Source organism: Balaenoptera acutorostrata, chromosome 10, assembly GCF_949987535.1.
Source record: "Balaenoptera acutorostrata chromosome 10, mBalAcu1.1, whole genome shotgun sequence".
NCBI lineage: Eukaryota > Metazoa > Chordata > Mammalia > Artiodactyla > Balaenopteridae > Balaenoptera > Balaenoptera acutorostrata.
This window is the reverse complement of record NC_080073.1, coordinates 49340107-49362850: the sequence shown is the minus strand read 5'-3', so window position 1 is coordinate 49362850 and position 22744 is coordinate 49340107. Positions and strand designations below refer to the sequence as shown.

General features: G+C 38.8%; 1 protein-coding gene across 5 annotated transcripts in view; it reads left to right on the top strand.

Annotated features, from left to right (window-relative positions):
* Window positions 1-22744, top strand: part of GOLGA4 (golgin A4) — a 114388-nt gene that overhangs the window by 69385 nt on the left and 22259 nt on the right. For all 5 annotated transcript variants that reach the window (XM_007191480.3, XM_007191478.3, XM_007191479.3 and 2 more), the window contains 6 exons: window positions 2369-2547; window positions 5929-6057; window positions 8596-8751; window positions 10533-14758; window positions 15647-15768; window positions 16171-16301. In XM_007191480.3, coding sequence (XP_007191542.2) covers window positions 2369-2547; window positions 5929-6057; window positions 8596-8751; window positions 10533-14758; window positions 15647-15768; window positions 16171-16301 — 4943 coding nt within the window. The remainder of the gene's footprint in view (window positions 1-2368; window positions 2548-5928; window positions 6058-8595; window positions 8752-10532; window positions 14759-15646; window positions 15769-16170; window positions 16302-22744) is intronic.

Genomic DNA, 22744 nt, shown 5'->3' with positions numbered 1-22744 from the left:
GAAAGCTATTTTGGAGGATTAAACACTAAAATTAGAATATAATATAGGAGAATATACTAAAATTTACTGAGTATGGTTAGAAAAGTTAACTATTGGAAAATTATATCCAAATAGGAACTTTGTGGCATAGATTTTTTTGTTGTTATTTGAGAAAGTGAGAGCACTACATCTATTTTTATACTATATTGGATTCTGGAATTTAAAGAAAACAATGAAAATTCACTTGGTATTGACTGTGTACAGTTTAGTTTTATTTTGCTTAATTGACAAAAGTTTTTCATTTAAAACTCTGTCTTGCTGGAAGAATATCAAAACTATCTTCAGGTTCTCTAGAGCCTGATTTAAGATATTTCTGTGAAGTGCTTAGAAGTGCTAATGTAAGTGCAATCTTACATGCCGAATATTAGCAGTAAGGAAAAGATTGTGATGACATCTAATAAGCATTTAAAAATATCGTCATTCCTTTTTTCCATGTTTTTCTTTCCCAGATTTAAACCTTCAGCTCAAACTAAGCAGTAAGCACTCTGTTACAGAATTTCTTTCCTGTAATTGATCAGTTTACTCCACTCGTTTTTGAGAAATTAGGAAACTAATTTCTTATTCCTAGCAGGAGATGCTTCTTAATGCTCGACACCAGAATTTATAGTAAAAGAATATCTAACTAAAACAAAGAGCATTTCCCTTTAAATACTTTATTTACCAACATATTTATGTCTAAGGATTATCATCTTGGTGTTTACAGCCAAATATCAGTAAAGTTGGAGTAGGAATCTTTACAAATAATTTCAGCTAATTAATATGCCTTTGAAATTTAGACCTTATTTGAGCTATAGTTTTATACTTTGCACATATAAAATGAATAAATTGGGTAGATTTTTTTAATATCAAAAACATGGTTGCCAGAGAAGTGTTTTTGTTTTTTTTTGTCTTTTTTTTTTTTAACGTAGTGAGCAAAGTAAGTTGTGTTTCCCGGTTGTTACCAGAATTCAACCTTTCTCTTGCCTTTTTCTATACCTACTACAGTTCATCATTAAGAAAATGCTTTAGAATACGTGTTTGCTTCAGGTATGCAATTCCTTTGCCCAAACCACTGTCTGTTAAGTCAAATTGTGGTTAATAAAGGGGCTTTTAAATGAGATATCATAGGTTGAAGTTCCACATTTCTTATACCACTGGGAGTGAAAATACTACACATGTCAATGAACTGTCACCTCTGGATATATGTTTCTTAAAAGGATTAAAACCCATCTTGAAAATTGATGTTTTATTTATAGTTCATCTCTGGTAAAGGGAAGTCTGGTGTCTTCTAGTCTGTGAGGACTAAAGGAAATAGTCTAGGATGATAATAGCCGTAGGATTTTCACAGGATACTATTCTGTCAGTAGAGAGAGAAAGAAGGGGAGAGAGAGGGAAAGTGTATGTTTGCACACATATGCAGTGCACACATGCATACACAAATATATATATACACACACATGCATATACACACAAATATACATAAACACCCACACATATATTTTTGGTGTCAAGTTACCCAGCCCTTGCACCCATCATATCTGATTTTGTTTGATACTGGGTGAGCTGTCCTTAAAGATCTTTCTACTCTAGCCTAGATGATTGTTTTTTAAGGGCCTGAATTCTTACTTATTTCACCCAAGAACTCCCTGCTGGTAGTACCTTTTTATACACGTTGACTCAGGTAAAGATTTCTTTCTAGTTAACTACACTAATTCGAAACTTACACAAGTAGTAGGTTTCATATCAAAATACATTGTTTAAATATGTGATTCAGACAGTTAATATTTAAAAAAAACCAACCCTGCTGTTATCATATGGTTAAGAGGTTTTTAAAAATAAGATTAGTCAAAGAATAATTTTTTCATTCTTAAAAATGTCCTAGTGAGTATACAATAGTATTACCTAATTACTGATAATAATTAGATAATTATTAGATAATTGATAATAATTAGATAATTAGATAAGAGCTGCATCACAAACAAAAAAGCAATTGGAATTATATACTACAGAAGTAGGTACAAGTCTTCATTTCTTTGAATTTGCTATCCATAAGAACACTTGTGGGGAGAGTGGGCAATCTTTAGTAATTTAATATTTTTTCTAACTTCTGAGCTTAAGTTCATATAAGCAATCTTAAGATCTGAATCCAGAACTCAATGACAAATTGCTTTCAGTGACTGGACATTTCTGTGGCTTTTAACTACTCAGATATCTCTTGGCTTAAAACAGTGATGAGTTTTTTAACCTCTTCTGCTACTGCTGCTCTTAGTTCCCATAAATTGAATGTAAAACACTTTAGCTCAATGATAGTATTTCTTGAGATACTTGTTTTCTGCTGTTTTCATTATAGCTTTTGAGGAACTTGAAAAAGCCTTGAGTACAGCCCAAAAAACAGAAGAAGCACGGAGAAAAATGAAAGCAGAAATGGAGGAGCAAATAAAAGCCATTGAAAAAACAAGTGAGGAGGAGCGTAACAGACTTCAACAAGAATTAGGCCACGTGAAACAGGAGGTGGTTGATGTAATGAAAGTAAGAATAATTCTGAATTGAAATGGGCTACGGCAGTGTTGAAACTTAAGTCTTATGCTTTTCCTACATCTTTGATAGTAAAGAAGAGTTAATTTGTATTTTGTTTGAGACCTTGATCATTTCGTGATGTTTAGGATATAGAAAAAAAGCACTTTGATAGAGAAATGAATGTGTACCTTTTTGGCTATACTTCCCAGAGATAGTCTCTGCATATAATTTCTCTCTTATGTTTTCTAATCCTCTCTTTAATTAATTAACTAAGTTATTTATTTGGCTACATTGGGTCTTACTCGCAGCACGTGGGATCTTCATTGTGGCGTGCGGGATCTTCCGTCACGGTGCGCAGGCTTCTCTCTAGTTGTGGTGCGCGAGCGCGCAGGCTCAGTAGTCACGGCACGTGGGCTTAGTTGCCCCGCGGCATGTGGGATCTTAGTTCCCTGTCCAGGGATCAAACCCACGTCCCCTGCATTGGAAGGCGGATTCTTAACCACTGGACCACCGGGGGAGTCTCTTTATTTTATTTTTTTTTAAACACAAACGATGGCATGTTATTTTTACTGATCTGTATTTTGCTTTTCCACTTAATAATCTGTCTTGGAGGTTATTCTTTATTATTGAGTTGATAATCACGCCCCATTTGTTTTAAGAACTGCTCAGGACTTAATTGTATGAATAACTGATAATTTAATCAGTCTTCTGCTGATGGATATTTAGCCTTTCAGTTTTTACTGTTGGAAATTGTGAATATCCTTATCGTATTTGCTCACATCTGTGTTTCTTTAGAATAGATTCCTAGAAGTGGAATCTAGGAAAAAATTACGTGTATTTATACTTATTGGATAGTTGCTCTGAGCTCAATGGAGGACAGTTTATACTCATGAGCAATGTATTAGAATATGTTCCCCCCCCACAAAGATGGTATTACCTGAATTTTTTTATCTTTCCAAGCTAAGTTAAAATAATGACATCATTGTAGTTTTTTTTTTTAAATAAATTTATTTGTTTATTTATTTTTGGCTGCATTGGGTCTTCATTGCTGCGTGTGGGCTTTTCTCTAGTTGTGTCGAGCAGGGGCTACTCTTCATTGCGGTGCACGCGGGCTTCTCACTGCAGTGGCTTCTCTTGTTGTGGAGCATGGGCTCTAGGCACGTGGGCTTCAGCAGTTGTGGCACGTGGGCTCAGTAGTTGTGGCTCGTGGGCTCTAGAGTGCAGGCTCAGTAGTTGCGGCGCACAGGCTTAGTTGCTCCACGGCATGTGGAATCTTCCCGGACCAGGGCTCAAACCCACGTCCCCTGCATTGGCAGGCGGGTTCTTAACCACTGCACCACCAGGGAAGTCCTGTAGTTTTAATATGCATATCTGTTACCAGTATGACAAAGGTGTTTTTGTATGTTTACAGGAATTTATAGTTTTCCTTTTTGAGTTGCCCGATCAGATCCTTGATTCATTTTCCTCTTGGGCTGTTGGTCTTTTTCTTACTGATTCATAGAAGCTTTTTACTTATAGTAAGAATTAGTCATTGGATATTAGGTGCGTTTATCCAAATAATTTTCTCAGTTTGTTATTTATTGTCTTTGTTTATGATTTGCTTTTGTTTTGGTTTTTTTTTTGGCTATGCAGAAAGTTTTCTTTTCCTTAAATGCTATCTGGATTTTTGTTCTGCTTTAAAAACACATTCTCAGTTGAGATTTAAAATTTTTTTTAATTTTTCTCATCTAACACTTTTTTTTTTTTTTTTTGTATCCTTTGACCAACATCTTCCCACTTCTCCATCCCCAGACCCTGGTAACTTTGCCTTCCATCACACCAAGTTTGTTTTTTTTTAAAATTAATTTATTTTATTTTATTTATGTTTGGCTGTGTTGGGTCTTTGTTGCTGTGCACGGGCTTTACTCCAGTTGAGGTGAGCGGGGGTTACTCTTTGTTGTGGTGCGCAGGCCTCTCACTATGGTGGCTTCTCTTGTTGCAGAGCACGGACTCTAGGTGTGCGGGCTTCCGTACTTGTGGCTCACGGGCTCTAGAGCCCAGGCTCAGTAGTTGTGGTACACAGGCTTAGTTGCTCCACGGAATGTGGGATCTTCCCAGACCAGGGCTCAAACCTGTGTCCCCTGCATTGACAGGCGGATTCTCAACCACTGCACTACCAGGGAAGCCCTCTCATCTAACACTTTGGTGTTTTCATTTTTTATGGTTAAATCTTTGATCCAACTGAAATTTATTTAGTGTGAGGAGTGAGGTAGGGATCCAACTTAAATTTTTTTCCAAATGACTACCTAGTAGCCTTAAAATCATTTCTTTAATAACCCATGTTTTCCCTTCTGACATGCCATACTACCTTTATTACATACTAAATTATTGTAGTGCTACATATGGGCCTTCTGGATTCTCTGTGCTGTTCCACTGCTTTGTCTGACCATGTGCTGGTGTTACACTAATACCAGTTTTATAATATGTTTTAGTTTTATAATGTTCTACTATTTGGTAGCCTCTCCTTGTTACTCTTATTTTTCAGAAGAGATCAGCTATTCTTGCATGTTTATTTTGTCCAGTGGGCCTTCCCTCATTTTGTTTTATTTGATTATATTAAATTTTTGAATATATTTAGGGTGATATGACATTTTTATAAGATTGAGTCCTCCTATTCAAGAAAGAACAAGGTCAATACTTTTTTTTTTTTTTTAATTAATTTATTTATTATTTTTGGCTGTGTTGGGTCTTCGTTTCCGTGCGAGGGCTTTCTCTAGTTGCGGTGAGCGGGGGCCACTCTTCATCACGGTGCGCGGGCCTCTCACTATCGCGGCCTCTCTTGTTGCGGAGCACAGGCTCCAGACGCGCAGGCTCAGTAGTTGTGGCTCACGGGCCCAGCCGCTCCGCGGCATGTGGGATCTTCCCAGACCAGGACTAGAACCCGTGTCCCCTGCATTAGCAGGCGGATTCTCAACCACTGCGCCACCAGGGAAGCCCTCAACACTTTTTAATAAGTAGTAGTACATGCCTGGAAAGCTAGGCATAATTAGATGGGTGTAGCCAGAACACCTTGACCATGGTGGAGTGCCCTCTCTGAGAGCATCCTTATTCCCCCTGCTGTGCTTCCCTATCCTGATTGGTGGGGAACATCTTTGTATGATGTGGAATTGGAGCTTCAAGCCCATAGGACTGACCATTGCAGCTGCAGCTCTCCTTGTCTTAAATGAGGAGCAACACTTTACTGGTTTTTCTTTTAACTCTCAAGAGTTTGGTGACTTTTGATTTATGTGGGAAATATGTTCCAATTTTTCCTCTTAAGAAACTATTAACTTAATTATAATAAAGTATTATTTAGTTATAGAGTTACATATTTTATTCTGGGTGTCTCACTTTAACTATTTGGTTGCTTTTCAGAAATCCTCAGAACAAATTGCAAAATTACAGAAGCTTCATGAAGAGGAGCTGGCCAGCAAAGAGCAGGAACTGACTAAGAAGTTTCAGACCCAAGAAAGGGAATTTCAGGAGCAAATGAAAGTAGCTCTTGTAAGTACCTATTTTGGTTTGGCCACATTATGAAGTTGTCAGCCCCTCACCCCTGCCTCCCAGCTTGAGGTCACGCTACTGGCAGCCTTGACATTTGAGTATGCAGAGAGGGTTGGCCGTAGGCAGGAATGAGGCTTTCACAGCTTGTTAATTTAGTATTATCTGAAAATTAAATTTTCTCATCCAACAAGCTTTCATTAATCAGTTTGTTTATCATTCCTCTCACCCTGGCTGTAGGCTGTGATTAGGGAGAAGTAAAGGGGAACACAGGGTAACTGAAGCAGCGACTGCGTAACTTAGGAAGAATGTCTAAAAACTCAACAGACTGAATGTATCAGAGCTTAAGGTTCAGAGAGTTTGCCTGAATGCATTTTAAAGAAGACAAAATGAAAATAACCAAGTAGTTTTCATTTTAAGTAGAATAATTTCAGTAATTTTCAATCCATATGATGTTTAAAAAGATAAAGTAAAATGAGAAAACTGACTGAACTAACTAAAACAATAACCAGAAAAGCAAAGATAAGAAAGATTTGTTGGAATAGTATAATTTGGAAGTTTAAAGCAAAAAATTTTTTCTCTTGAACTGTGAAGTATTAATGCTGAAAATGTAGTTTACTGTGTTTATATGAAGCTATTATCCATGAGATAATATGTATAATTAAAAAATGCTTTTAGTGTGATAGGATGAGAAATAGTTTTTATAATTTTAATCTCCTTTTTTTTTTTTTTTTTTTTTTTGGCTGCATTGGGTCTTCGTTGTGGCACACGGGATCTTTGTTGAGACATTCGGCCTTCTCTCTAGTTGTGCCGTGCAGGTTTTCTCTCTCTGGTTTTGGCGCGTGGGCTCCAACGTGTGTGGGCTCTGTAGTTGGCGGCACGCGGGCTCTCTTGTTGTAGCGCGCAGGCTCAGTAGTTGTGGCATGCGGGCTTAGTTGCCCCCAGCATGTGGGATCTTAGTTCCCCGACCAGGGATTGAACCTGCGTCCCCTGCATTGGAAGGCAGATTCTTTACTACTGGCCCACCAGGGAAGTCCCTTTAATCTCCTTTCTTTTACACATTTTTTTTTCACTCTCAGCTGGACCTGGGGCTCTGAGGATTTCCAGCAGCTGTGATCCTTGAACTGAGTCAGGGAGTTCTCTAATCTCTGTGGGACCAACAGGCACATGGTTTGACAGTGCTGTTGGCTGAGGTTAGCGGTTTAGTCCGTGGTTTTGTGAAATGTACATCTGTATGGGTACATATTTGTATTCTTTGTTGGTCCAAAAAGGATTTAAAGTTGTTTACAAGAGTACTTAAAACCTATAACACGATAGCATACATTTAAAATAGGGACAAGGAAATAAAGGAATAAAGTGGGACATTAAGGACCTAAATGAAGCTGGGAATGGTGCTAAAAATTCAAGTCATAAAGACCTGCTGTGGGTTTTCATGCTAGAGTAATTGGGGGCACTGAGCCTTGAACATTGGCCTTGTTAATACTGTGTTCTGGGAACTGATATATTCAGACATATTCCCACTAGCGAGCACAGGACACAGACACACGTAAAGTACACGTATGTGCACATGCTCTCGCCCCCTTCCACTCCCCTTCCTACCTAGTTTCTCAAAGGAGTTAGCTTGGAGTTGAGAATCAAAATTCTTCAGACTATTAAAATTTCCTCTTTTATATTTATGGACATATATAGAGATGCATTTGACATATAGTTTACATTAAACAATATAACATTTTTAAATGATGTTTTAAAATTGATGTTATAGAAACTAATATTTTCTTATCAATCTACTTATAATATGGTACAAAATCTTTACTTAAGGCAGTATGCTTCACCAGAGTGAAATGGACTGAAAATATTACTGTTGGCCACATGAACCCTAAGCAATAGGTATAGATAAATATACTTAATTGGAGTCTAAAGTCACTAAATGTTAAAAGTGCTCTCTGGAGCTTCTCTTTTCAAAACAGTAAACAGTATTAATATGAATGCTGACATATACTAAGGACAGTCAAAGAAGAAGCTTGTCAGGGCCAGACCATCTGAAGAGTTATGTAGGCTTTTATAAATATTTCCTTGATCTAATCCATATATTCACATGTAATCTTCTGATTTTGATTTGCTTTTCTGTGTGGGGTTCCCTATTATAGTGAGGTATTTCTCATAAATCATATAAATTTCTCAGCCTAGAGTTGAAATACCAAACTGGCATGCAGAGAAGAGGTAGTAACAATTGTGTGACCCTGCACATTCAGTGATATTTTGCAAAACATTTTAAGTAGTGAAAAAATAGCAGACATAGTAGGGTTACTGGAACAAAATTTTTCACATCAATAGTGATTGTGGCAAAGATTGGCCAGACCACACGGAAAAAGCCACAGTACCTTATTTCTGCAGACCAGGGTGTGGGAAGAGAGGTAATGATACTGCCTACCTCTCAGGGCTGGTGTGCAGATCAAATGAAATGAATGATTCCTGTGGCAGTGCTTTGGGAGTACTGAAGATCTGCGTGGGTCTAAGGTGGTGTTACTGTTTTTGGCACAGGAAAAAAGTCAGTCTGAATATTTGAAGATCACTCAAGAAAAAGAACAGCAAGAATCTTTGGCCTTGGAAGAGTTAGAGCTGCAGAAGAAGGCAATCCTCACAGAGAGCGAAAACAAACTTTGGGACCTTCAGCAAGAAGCAGAGACTTACAGAACTGTAAGTTTAAATACTCTTCAGGTTCCACAGCTGTGGAACTGCTTGTATAGGAAAACTGTTGTTATCTCTGCAGTCAATATAAGGTTGTAGAGAAGCTTTTGTTTTAGATTTACGTATACGTACACTCCATTCATTATTAGGTAGTAAGAGCTGTTCATGGGAGTGGTTTTGATGTCTGCTACGTGGTGCTCCTGACCTGCCTTTAGTTGGCTGTATTTCTGTCAGCCATTCGCTCCGATTCTTTGCCCTCAGGCTGTGCAGCATCTTTGCTCCACTGCTTATTCACCTTTCATCTTTAAGAAGTGGCCTCATTTTGTACGCAGCACTTGCCCTGACACCTTCCTGCCTGTTCAGCTTCATCTCGTGCCACGCCCTGGACATAATTCATTCTCTGTTTATATCACAGTTTAGTTACCCCATTGCTCTACTTTGACATTTAACTTTTCCCCAGTTTTCCCATATTAAAAATAGTCCTATGGTGAGCATGTTAGTATATATATCTCCATGTGCACATTTTTAAGGCCCTCTCTCCTTCCCCTGAACAGTGTATGAAATGTTTGACCTATTTTGAATAAACTGACTGATGTTATTTAGACTTTTTAGCCTTTTTGCTCTGATTTAGACAGTGACATAGTCACACTTTTTTTTTAAACAACAGCTCCTGTTTATTTTTTTATTTTTTTATTTTTTTATTTATGGCTGTGTTGGGTCTTCGTTTCTGTGCGAGGGCTTTCTCTAGTTATGGCAAGCGGGGGCCACTCTTCATCGCGGTGCGCGGGCCTCTCACTATTGCGGCTTCTCTTGTTGCGGAGCAGAGGCTCCAGACGCACAGGCTCAGTAGTTGTGGCGCATGGGCCTAGTCGCTCCGCGGCATGTGGGATCCTCCCAGACCAGGGCTCGAACCCATGTCCCCTGCATCGGCAGGCAGATTCTCAACCACTGCACCACCAGGGAAGCCCCAGTCACACTTCTTACCCCTATTTCTAAACTGTATTTTATTTTCCCACTTCCAACATTTCTGTAAGGTGGCATGGTAGAGAGGAATGGGTACTCAGGAGGCCTAGATCTTTCACTTACTAGCTTTGTGAATTAATTATACCTTAATTTCCTTACCTGTCACCTGAAGAGATTGATATTTGGTAATTTCTTAAGACCTTTCCAGCTTTGACATTCCTTGGCTCTGCCTTACATTCCTTACAATGCCTTGACATTCCTTAGCTCTTTTCCTTTCAGTCAAGATTGATATTTTCATGAGATAATCATTTTACTATCACTTTTTGTAAATTACTTTGGTAAAATTTGTGTAAGTTCCTTCTTTTTGAAAAATATCTTCTAAGTAATAATTTTTGGGGTAAGAGCCAGATATGTTATTTTTCTTCCAAAATTAAGTTATGAAAGTAATAGAATACTATTATAGGCCTTTTAAAAAAACAGAAAAAAATACTCATCTTTCTACAAGCAGTTACTATTATCTACGTTATGATTTATTTCTTTTTCACTATCCATTCAGAATATTCTTGAAAAAACAGGTAGTTGAAATAGCTACCCAAATAGGTAGAAAGAATCTGGTATTATGAGTTGTGTAAAAAATAGAATCTTTTCTTTATTATATGATTCGTTTAGGAATTGAGCACAGATTCTTTGTCCTTTCTAGTGTTTGGTAAGATACGTAAAGTCGTTTATTTAAATTTTAATCTTTAAGTAGGTGTAGACATCATGTCATATATATCATTGCTAACAAATATGTACTTTAATAAAAACACATCTGTTTTCATTAACAGAGAGTTCTTGAATTAGAAAGTTCTTTGGAAAAAAGCTTGCAAGAAAATAAAAATCAATCAGAAGATTTAACTATTCATTTGGAAGCTGAAAAAAATAAGCACAATAAAGAAATTACAGTCATGGTTGAAAAACACAAGACAGAATTGGAAAGTCTGCAGCATCAGCAGGATAACCTTTGGGCTGAAAAACTCCAAGTCTTAAAGCAACAGCATCAGACCGAAATGGAAAAACTGAGAGAAAAGTGTGAACAAGAAAAAGTAACATTGTTGAATGACAGAGAGGTTCTCTTTCAGGCCCACATAGAAGAGATGAATGAAAAGACTTTAGAAAAGCTTGATGTGAAGCAAACAGAATTGGAATCACTATCGTCTGAACTGTCAGAAGTATTAAAAGCCCGTGACAAGCTAGAAGAAGAACTTTCTGTACTAAAGGATCAAGCAGATAGAGTGAAGCGGGAATTAGAGGCCAAGCTGGATGAACAGAAAAGTCATCACCAGCAACAGGTTGACAGCATCATTAAAGAACAAGAGATGTCTATCCAGAGAACTGAGAAGGCATTAAAAGATGAAATTAACCAACTTGGGCTTCTTCTGAAGGAAAAGGACAAGCATTTAAAAGAGCATCAGGCTCATGTGGAGAATTTAGAGGCAGATATTAAAAGGTCTGAAGGGGAACTCCAGCAGGCGTCTGCTAAGCTGGAGCTCTTTCAGTCACTGCAGAGCACCACGCGTGAGCAGGTAGAAACATATGAGGAGCAGTTGGCCCAGTTGCAGCAGAAGTTGTTGGATTCGGAAACAGAAAGAATTCTTCTTACCAAACAGGTAGCTGAAGTTGACACTCAAAAGAAAGATGTTTGTGCTGAGTTAGATGCTCACAAAATCAAGGTACAGGACTTAATGCAGCAACTTGAAAAACAGCATAGTGAAATGGAAGAAAAAGTAAAATCTTTAACCCAACACTATGAGTCCCAACTTAAAGATAATATAGAGCAGGAACAGACAAAGCAACTCTTAATGGAAAAGGAAAATGTAATTTTACAAATGAGAGAAGGACAGAGCAAAGAAATTGAAATACTCAAACAGAAATTATCAGCCAAGGAGGACAGTATTCGTGTTTTGCAAGAGGAGTATGAAACCAAATTTAAAAATCAGGAGAAAAAGATAGAAAAAATTAAGCAGAAAGCAAAGGAGATGCAAGAAACGTTAAAGAAGAAACTGTTGGATCAGGAAGCCAAACTTAAGAAAGAGCTCGAAAATACTGCTCTGGAGCTCAGTCAGAAAGAAAAACAGTTCAATGCGAAAATTTTGGAAATGGCACAGGCTAACTCAGCTGGAATCAATGATGCAGTGTCAAGATTGGAGACAAACCAAAAGGAGCAAATAGAAAGTCTTACCGAGGTGCACAGGAGAGAACTCAATGATGTCATAGCAGTCTGGGAGCAGAAACTTAACCAGCAAGCTAAAGAACTTCAGGAAAAACATGAAATCCAGTTACAGGAAAAAGAACAAGAGGTAGCAGAACTGAAGCAAAAGATCCTCATATTTGGGTGTGAAAAAGAAGAGATGAACAAGGAAATGGCATGGCTGAAGGAAGAGGGTGCTAAGCAGGATGCAGTGCTGAAGGAATTACAGGACCAGTTAAACCAGAAGGCTGCTCACATGGTTTCTGTCTCACAGAATGAAGCTAAACTGAAAGCTGAACTTGAAAAGCTGGAGGTTGACCTGAATCACTCTCTGAAGGAAAATACTTTTCTTCAAGAGCATGTAGTTGAACTGAAGATGCTGGCAGAAAAAGATAAGCTTAAGGTCTCTGAGTTGACTGAGAAGCTGAAAACCACAGATGAAGAATTCCAGAGTTTGAAATCTTCACATGACAGAAATAAGAAAAGCCTAGAAGACAAAAGCTTAGAATTCAAAAAACTGTCCGAGGAGCTAGCAGTTCAGCTGGACATTTACTCCAAGAAAACGGAAGCCTTATTACAAGCTAAAACAAGTGAGCTCATCAACATTAGTAGCAGTAAAATTAATGCCATTCTCTCTAGGGTCTCCCATTGTCAACACCACACAACTAAAGTTAAGGAGGCACTACTTAGTAAAACTTGCAAAGTTTCTGAATTAGAAGCACAACTGAGACAGCTAACAGAAGAGCAGTACACACTAAATAGTTCTTTACAACATGCTACACATCAGTTGGAAGAAAAAGAAAGTCAGATTAAGAGCATGAAGGCCGATATTGAAGGTCTTGTGACAGAAAAAGAAGCCTTACAGAAGGAAGGAGGAAATCAGCAACAGGCTGCCTCAGAAAAGGAGTCTTGCATCACTCAGTTGAAGAAGGAGTTATCAGAAAACATCAACGCTGTCACCTCGATGAAAGAAGAGCTTAAAGAAAAAAAAGCTGAGATCAGCAGTCTTAGTAAACAACTAACTGATATGAGCACTCAACTTCAGAATAGCATCAGCCTAACTGAAAAAGAAGCAGCCATTTCATTACTAAGTAAGCAACATGATGAAGCGCAACAGGAATTGCTGGATCAGGTGCGAGATTTATCCTTGAGAGTTGAAACTCTGAGTAAGGAGAAAACTTCTGCTCTTGAACAGGCCAACAAATTCTCAGAATGGAAGAAGAAAGCACAGTCAAGATTCACACAATATCAAAATACTAGTAAAGAATTGCAGATGCAGCTTGAGTTAAAAACAAAGGAAACCAGTGAAAAGGATGAGCAGATAACTTTACTGAAGGAGGACCTTGATCAGCAAAAGAAGAGATTTGAATATTTAAAGGGGGAAGTGGAAGATAAGAAGAGCAAGATGGAGAAAAAGGAACGTAATTTACAGACGGAGTTAAAAACTCAAACAGCAAGAATTGTGGAATTAGAGGAGCATGTTACTCAGAAAACAATTGAAATTGAGTCCTTAAATGAAGTTCTTAAAAATTACAATCAACAAAAGGATATTGAACGGAAAGAAATGATTCAGAAACTTCACCACATTCAAGAGTTAGGAGAAGAAAAGGACAACAGGGTTAAAGAGGCTGAAGAAAAAGTCTTAAGCCTTGAAAAGCAAGCATCTTCCATGAAATCTGAACTTGAATCTATGAAGAAAGAATTGGAACATGTGAATTCAATTGCGAAAAGCAAAGAAGAGGAATTAAAGGCATTGGAAGATAGACTTGAGCTAGAAAGTGCTGCAAAATTAGGAGAACTGAAGAAAAAAGCTGAACAAAAAATTGCTGCCATCAAGAAGCAGTTGTTATCTCAAATGGAAGAGAAAGAACAGCAGTATAGAAGAGACAGAGAAAGCCATCTGAGTGAGCTAAATACAAAATTGCAGGAAAGAGAGAAGGAAATTCACGTCTTGGAAGAAAAACTTAAGTCGGTGGGAAGTTCACCACAATCAGAAACATCAGTTGCACCCAGATCGGCAGAAAATGAAGCAGCATGTACTGAGCAAGAAGAAGCAGATTCCCAAGGCTGTGTGCAGAAGGCATGTGAAGAAAAAATCCGTGTTTTACAAAGAAATTTAATTGAAAAGGAAAAGCTATTGCAGAGGCTAGAGCAGGAAAAAGAAGACACAATTTCTTCTTGTTCTGAAATGCAGTGCAAATACCAGGAGCTCTTAATAAAGACAGAACAGGCTGAAGCAAAGCAACATGAGGATCAAGTGATGATAAAGCATCTTCAAGAAGAACTTGAAGAAAAAAACAAATACTCCTTGTTAGTATCCCATCATGTGGAAGAAGAGGGGGGTAAAAATAACATAGGGGCAAAGCAGAACTTGGAGAATGTGGTTGATGGTGTCCAGAAAGCCCTCCAGGAGAAGGACTTGACCTGTCAGATCTTGGAGCAAAAGATAAAAGAGCTGGATTCCTGCTTACTGAGAGAGAGGGAAGGACATAGAGTTGAAATTGAAGCATTGACCTCAAAACTTGAAAGATTACAGGCTCTACAACAACAGATGGATGGAAAAAGTAAACCCATGGAAGTTTTGGAAGAAAGTGCTGAAGAAAAGTCCAAATCTCCTGTGGTCCAACCCAGCTTGCTTCGTAACATGGAGGCTGAGCACAGTGACCTGGAGTTTCAATTGGCAGGGGCGGAGCAGGAGCAGCAGAAGCTGAGCCAGGAGGTGGTTAAGCTGCAGAAAGATCTTCGAATGTTGCGGAAGGAACATCAGCAAGAACTGGATATAATAAAGAAAGAGTATGAACAAGAAATGGAAGAGAAAATCAAGTAAGTTTTTTTCAGTATGAATATTTTTTTTTTTTTTATAGCTACTTTATTTATTTTATTTTTGGCTGTGTTGGGTCTTCGGTTCGTGCGAGGGCTTTCTCTAGTTGCGGCAAGTGGGGGCCACTCTTCATCGCGGTGCAGGGACCGCTCTTCATCGCGGTGCGCGGGCCTTTCACTATCGCGGCCCCTCCCGTTGCAGGGCACAGGCTCCAGACGCGCAGGCTCAGTAGTTGTGGCTCACGGGCCCAGCTGCTCCGTGGCATGTGGGATCTTCCCAGACCAGGGCTCGAACCCGTGTCCCCTGCATTAGCAGGCAGATTCTCAACCACTGCGCCACCAGGGAAGCCCCAGTATGAATATTTTTAAGGCAGTCCTCCTTAATGAAATCTCTTTTTTGTGTCTAATACAGTTAAGTTTCACAACCTAAATTTGTTAGTATCGAACATAAATATAATAAGTTAAATACCGAAGAGAAATAAAAACAATTTAAGGCAAGAGGCAGTGTTATTCATCAGTTTAAGGGGAAAAAAACCTTTTCTTGCCTATGAGATCATGGTTATTAGGTACATATCCCAGTAATTATTTTTAAAATTATTTTTATATTGTTATTATATAACATAGATGTGTATGGTGAAAAATTTTAAGTCGAAAGTAAAAATTCTCAAATTCTCAGGACCATTCCCTACAGTTAATCATAGTTTACTTACCCTTCCAGAAGTTTTCTGTGCCTGGAGACACGCACACGCACATGCAGGTGGATGCACACTCCCTTAAAAATGGTTGATATTGGTGAGGTCATACTATATACACTGTTGTGAAGACCAGGTAACTCTTTGCAGCTTGTTTTTTGTATGACAGCAGTTAGCTCTTCCTATTTTTGGTACTCAGACAGGAGCAGGAAGATCTTGAGTTGAAGCACAATTCCACACTAAAACATCTGATGAGGGAGTTTCATACACAGCTTGCACAAAAGGAACAGGAGCTGGAAATGACCATAAAAGAGACCATTGGTAAGTAAACTATTAAATTCAATTAAAAAACAAATCAGAATCAGCAGAGACTATTTATAATTTAATCTTATTCTTTTCACACTGTGCTAAGTGCTTAAAGTAATTATAAACTGGAGAAAAAAATGATTCTTGCCCAAGAAAGTTCTCTGATGGGAAACTGTGCTGCCTGAAAGTGGCTTGCCTCTCAGTGGGGAGGAGCAGGTGGAAGAACCTGAAAGCATTACCTGATTAATTACCTAATGAAGACACTTCTGCTCCGTGAGAAGGGTACATTTGGTCAATTTGGTCAATTGATTTTAATCAAATTTAATTTGGAACAAGGGTTCTTACAGAAATTGGGATACAGATATTAATTCTTAACCTAATGTGTTTTCTTGTATGTGTCCATTTTTTATTTATTAGATAAAGCCCAGGAAGTGGAGGCTGAACTTTTGGAAAGCCATCAGGAGGAGACAAATCAGTTATATAAGAAAATTGTAGAGAAAGAAGATGATCTAAAAAGAACAGCCAAAAGATACGAAGAAATCCTTGATGTACCTTATTTTCTCTCTCTTGAAATTTAGCTGTAATAGATTTCATGGTAGTGCTAAAGAAGATTGGCTGTCAGATTTCCTGTTTTTTTCTAGTGTAGAGGGTTTTTTTTGGGGAGGGGTTCAATATTATTCAAATTAGTATTTCTCTACTGTTTGCAGATTTATAAGGAGTCTAATTGATTTCTGCTAGGATTGTAGTATTCTGATCAGTTTCTGCTAACCAGGCATATAGGCCACTTGAAGCAACAGTGAGTTAGTAAGGGGAAGAATGGATTCTCTTCTATGTCTTTCTCCCAAATTCAGACCAAATTGTGAGAGCACCAGACCAAGAATTGAGAGCTTGTGCTTGGGACAGGTAGTGTGTGTATGAGCTTTAGCTGGGAACTTTCCAGGAGGGCCAGTTAACTTTATTTCATCCCTACCCAATTTGCGTAGGTTTTGTTACTCTCAAAAAGATAGGAAAAAAAAAAAAAAAAAGGAATACATCAGCCAAATCTTTTATATGTAGTTTGGAAGCTAAATTCAATGTACTTATTCTTCTAGTGGTGGATTAGTATTGTCATTTTTGTGTATGAAGATAAGCCATGAATGCTAGTGAGTATTTGGACTGCAGAACATTTTTTAATGTAAAGCAGTGTAAATTATTCTTTGCTGGATTGCAGATTCTTTTTTTTTAAATTAATTAATTAATTAATTAATTTATTTATTTATTTATTTTTGGCTGCGTTGGGTCTTCATTGCTGCGCGCAGGCTTTCTCTAGTTGTGGCGAGCAAGGGCTGCTCTTCGTTGCGGTGTGCAGGCTTCTCATTGCGGTGGCTTCTCTTGTTGCGGAGCACGGGCTCTAGGCACTCGGGCTTCAGTAGTTGTAGCACGTGGGCTTCAGTAGTTGTGGCGCATGGGCTTAGTTGCTCCGCAGCATGTGGGATCCTTCCAGACCAGGGCTTGAACCCGTGTCCTCTGCATTGGCAGGCGGGTTCTTAACCACTGTGCCACCAGGGAAGCCCTGCAGATTCTTTAGTTACTGCAAGCCTTATTTCACTATGTGCTAAAAACCATTTGATGGTTAGGAATGTATAAATTAGAGAATCATGCCTCAGCTGACTATGGCAGCAGTAGAAGTCTGAGCCAGGAACAGATTCTAGTAGTAATTATTTTATTTTATTTTATTTTATTTTTTTAAGTTTTATTTATTTATTTATTTTTGGCTGCGTTGGGTCTTCGTTGCTGTGTGTGGACTTCCTCTAGTTGCGGCGAGCAGGGGCTACTCTTTGTTGCGGTGCGTGGGCTACTGTTCGTTGCGGTGCGTGGGCTTCTCATTGCGGTGGCTTCTCTTGTGGCAGAGCACAGGATCTAGGTGCGGGGACTTCAGTAGTTGTGGCACACGGGCTCAGTGGTTGTGGCTCGCGGGCTCTAGAGCGCAGGCTCAGTAGTTGTGGCACACAGATTTAGTTGCTCCGTGGCATGTGGGATCTTCCTGGACCAGGGCTTGAACCCATGTCCCCTGCATTGGCAGGCGGATTCTTAACCATTGCACCATCAGGGAAGTCCCAATTATTGTAAATGTATTTGAAAAAGCTGAAATTACCTGATACATAAATCTAAATGTTACCTTCGTGTAATTTTTGAGCTTTAGACCTCACTGTGAAGGAAAATTTGAACGATTTCACATTTTCCTATACTTCCCTAGAGTATATTATGCGAAGCTTTAAAAAAATACTGTTGTTTCTTGAATGCTTAGAGAATGTTGGGATTGGAAGATACATTACAGCTAGTTTAGGTTCATCTTCTATTTTTGTGTTTTTTGTGTGTGGCGGAAGCAGGAGAGTGAGTTCAGCATAGTCAAATGATCTCCCTAAAACTACACATGGCGAGTGGTAGAGCACTGATTCTTCATTAGCTTCATATATTTTATAAAGGCTTCTCCCTAAGGAAAGAACTTGGATAGTTAAGTCAGGGAGCTTCGTTCACAGGGGATAAACTGTGTCACGGCTGTAGTGTTCCCTTTTGTGAACTACTTCTGTCTCTGAATGTGTGTATATGGGGGTGTGGAGGTAGTACACAGTACACTTTCCAAGGTCACAACAAGCCTCTGTAGGTGGAGGGGTGAGTGAACAGGGAGACAGGTAGCAGTTAATCTCTGGTATGGTTCCTCCTGGAAGATCTGCTGTTTATTAGAAAATAAATGGTCCTCCCAGCTTCAGGCTTGGAGTAAGTAGAGCAAGTGGGCAGGAAGTGGAGGGTGGGCCAGAGGACTCAGGTGGACTCTTCCCCAGGCCCCTTCCTGCGCCTTAGACCAGCACTGTCCATTAGAAATACAATGTAAGCCACAAACGGGATTTAAAATTTTCTGGTGAAAAAAAACCAAACAAACAAAAAAAAATTTCTGGTATCCACATTAAAAAAAAAAACAAAAACAATCAGCTGACTTTAATTTTGATAATAATGTTAGCTGACCCGTTATATCCAGGACATTATCATTGCAAGATGTAGTCAATATAAAAATGATATATGTATTAATTCTCTGAGATTCAGTGTGCTTCTATGTTGGCAGCCTGTCTCAGTTTGGATTAGTCACATTTCAAGTGCTTATAGCCAGAGTACAGGGTGGCCAGTGATTAAATCAGCAGTCCCCATCCAAACACCCCAAATATATACTCTGTCTTGAAGAGTTTTTTTAAAACAGCATATATTGCTAAAAGCGATATTACCAGTTCTAGGTAAGCACCATATTGCTTTGATTCTGAGACATATTCTTTTACCATTCTCCCATTTAAAATTTTCCAGATTTGGAGTTTTATATGGATTTGTATGTATTATGTAGTACTTTTTTTTCCCTTTGAAAAAGCTGTTATCAGATTGATGATTTGTCTTAATGATGACATTGTAGAATGCTGTATTTTTCTCATCCATTAAAATAATTCCATGATTTGTTAATAGCAAAGTGGAGCACAGAGACATTTTCATTTTCTTGCTTTCACTGTCTTAGCTCACATTCTTACCGTTGCTTGGAGGAAACTGAGAACTTTGTCATCCTCGATTCATGCCTCCCGTCTTCCTCAGCCCCTCACACATCCACATCCACACACTTTTTAGGACATGAAATCTACTTATCTTCCCTGATTTCCTAGGCAGAGAAATCACCTTTCTCCCTTTAATTGTGGATCTCCAGCACATTCTCCAACATGTAACAGACTCTCAGCTGTACTGTTTCATTGACTCCCATTGCCCGTTCCTCTCCTCTTAACTCCACCGCTTCTGCCATGGTCTAGGCTGCCGTATTCCATTTGGTCTGGCCTACTGTATTAATTTCCTGCCTGGTCTCCTTGCTCTTGTTTTTTTTCCCTGTAAAGTATTCGTCTCTTCCTGTCAGAGTTATTGTCTATCTGGAAACAAAAGTGGGATCATATCCCTTCTCCTGAACACCTGCAGTGGCTTCCCTTGTCCCGGTGCCCCCATCCTCCGGGTCATTCTGTGGTCTAGCTGAGCTCAGCTTTAGCTCCTTCTTCCCTGTATTTCACCTCTGCTTACGCTTTTCCTGGTGCTTCAAGAGTACATTCTCACACTTCATGAGTTACTGCAGCTGTTGTCATCTCTTTTGGCAGTTTTCTTTAAAAGTTTTAAATTTATCTTGTATTCAGAAAAAAAAAATTGAATCAAATAAAAAAAAAAGTATACTTGGAGAATGGTCTATCATGAGAATTGCATCCAAACTTTTCTCTGTATTCTACACCCTTTTCCCCTTCTCCTTCCACAGGTAACCATTAGTTTCTTATGTAATAATATTCCCGTGTTTCCTTATGCAAACAGAAACAAAAATGAAATATATTCTTGTTTTTTCCCTGTCCTACCCCAGAGTTAGCTTTTTTTTTTTTTTCTTAAATTCTTTATTTAAAGTTATCACGGAAAATTTTAAATCTTAACAATGATAAGGATAATTACATAATTAACCCTGTCAAAAGTACCCATTACAAGGCTTCAGCGATTCTCATTATTCTGCTTTTCTTTTTTTTTTTCTTTTTTTTTTTTTCTTTTTTTTTGAGTTAGCTTTTTGAATATACTTTTCTGCATCATATTGTTTTCACTTAGTTTTTTGAAACCCCTGAAAATAGAATTAATTGCACCTGTCTTCCTTTGGTACTTTATTACTTCACTTACGACATGTTACTTTTGTCATACATACATATGTGTGTAGGAATGTATTAATGTATCTGTCCTCTCCTCTAGACTATTAGCATCTTGTAGGCAGGGATCTTGCTGTTCATCTCTAGTCTTGAGGACCTAGCCAAATGCTTGGCACACACTAGACACTTGGTAAATTTGAAGGAAGTGACACCTGGTAGGGCAAAGGGAGCATTCATTCGGGGAGAGGGGCTGGTGACATCTGAAAGGAGTTGAGTCTCACAAGTAAGGGAGCTGACTGGCCTTCGTCCCAACCTCAGAGCAGTCTCACTGGGAGGGAGTAGCTCCTACAGCTACATTAGATACAAAACTGGTTTCTTTTTGACATTTACTGTATTTTAGTGATTTGGTTTTGGCATAATAGTCTTTAAAACATAACTTTCATGTATGTGCATAAATATTCAATTTAGTTTTTCTTACTGTTTTTACTTCAGAGCAAGCAGTATTGCTTTCTTTCCCCCTTCAAGAAGACAGAAAGCTTTTACAAAGGAAATTATAGAACTGTTTCTTAAATTAGAAACAACGCATCAAGGATTCTTTTCCAATTCTTAGAGGGCTTGCTTTCTATTGGTATCTCCCAGCTGTCAAAGGCAATGTCAGACATAGCTGATTGTCATATCAGAATCTGGACCTAACTGAATAAGTAGCTGTAAGAGGTGATCCTTTCAAACAAGGCTAGACCACATTGACACAGACATCCACACAGGATATGTGACGGTAGAATAAAAACAGTAAGTAAACCAGGATTGCAGGCAGTTACAGATTTACAGTAGTTTCTGATCAGTGGTGTTTTAGGGGTGGAGGCTGGGTTAGACTGCCTTAGTGGGCAGATGTTGAAGGAGGCTATTTACAAGAGACTTTGCTTATGTTGAGAGAAGGGGTTCGTTCTTTTTTAGTTCGTCTAAGTTTCATGACAAGTGGTATTTAAAGTTAGATTTTAGAGGTGTCTTATGGTTTGTTGCTTTATTTTGTGCCTTGGGGCCTCTTTTTGTTTTTGAGAATGATGTTTCTTGGTTCTGGCAAGTCAGCATCTGTTAAATCAGATAGCTGCTTGTGGCTGTTTTCCTGTTTAGTCTCTTACTTAGCAGACACTTGTCCTGTCTTCATTACTCAAATCTGATCAATATTCCAATGTCAAATGTTCTTTTAGCACAAAGGTTATTGCAAGATTTATAAGAGCAAGGAGAGGTCTGGACTGCTTTGTACAACAAATGATGGCAATTATAAAGACAAATGAAAAAATTTAAGGGTGGGCAACAGCCTTTTACCAGGGCAGTCAGAACAGAAGAGAGAATGATTTGTATGCCAAATTTTATAAAAAGGATTTTTGAACCAGTAAGTCATGTATGACTTTTGCAGCCCTGTCTGTTTTCTGCAAAGTTCAGGGCAAATGGATACATTACGTTAGTTACTAATACATTGGACAGTAATTTTTTTTCAAAAATAGATTTTAGTTGAACATTTTACTACAAAGAACCACTGGTATGGTTTGCAGGCAGATGTGAAGGGGACGTACAGGTTTGCTAACTAGGACAAAGAACCATCTTGATTTGTGCAGCCCTTCCCAAGGGGCTGAGAAAAAACCTCCACAACTTCTTGTGATCAGTAAGTTGCCAGCTGGTTGAGCAGTGCTTTGCATAAAACTAGTTTACATTGGGTATTTTCTGGAAATCAAATGCTAGTGTAGAAAAGACCAAAGTCTTAAAACAGAGATTCTGTTTTACAGTTCTGTCACAACGCTGTTATACACCTAAGTGTTGCTTAAACCTTGGAACCCTAGTTTAAGGGGAAAGAAACAGCTTGATGAGCTTTATGGGGTGGGGGCAGGAGGACTGAGGGTGGGAAAAGTCATCCTAGGAAGAGTGAGCAGGGCTTCCCTGGTGGCGCAGTGGTTGAGAATCTGCCTGCCAATGCAGGGGACACGGGTTCGAGCCCTGGTCTGGGAAGATCCCACATGCCGTGGAGCAACTGGGCCCGTGAGCCACAACTACTGAGCCTGAGCATCTGGAGCCTCTGCTCCGCAACAAGAGAGGCCGCAATAGTGAGAGGCCCGCGCACCGCGATGAAGAGTGGCCCCCACTTGCCGCAACTAGAGAAAGCCCTCACACAGAAACGAAGACCCAACACAGCCAAAAATAAAAATAAAAAAAAAAAAAAAAAAAAAAAAGAGTGAGCAGCTTTAAAAAGGACTTGGAGTTAAAAGTGGGGCATGAAGGAAGGTGTTTAGAGCACAGTAATGAATTACAGTAAAAACAGTGGTTTG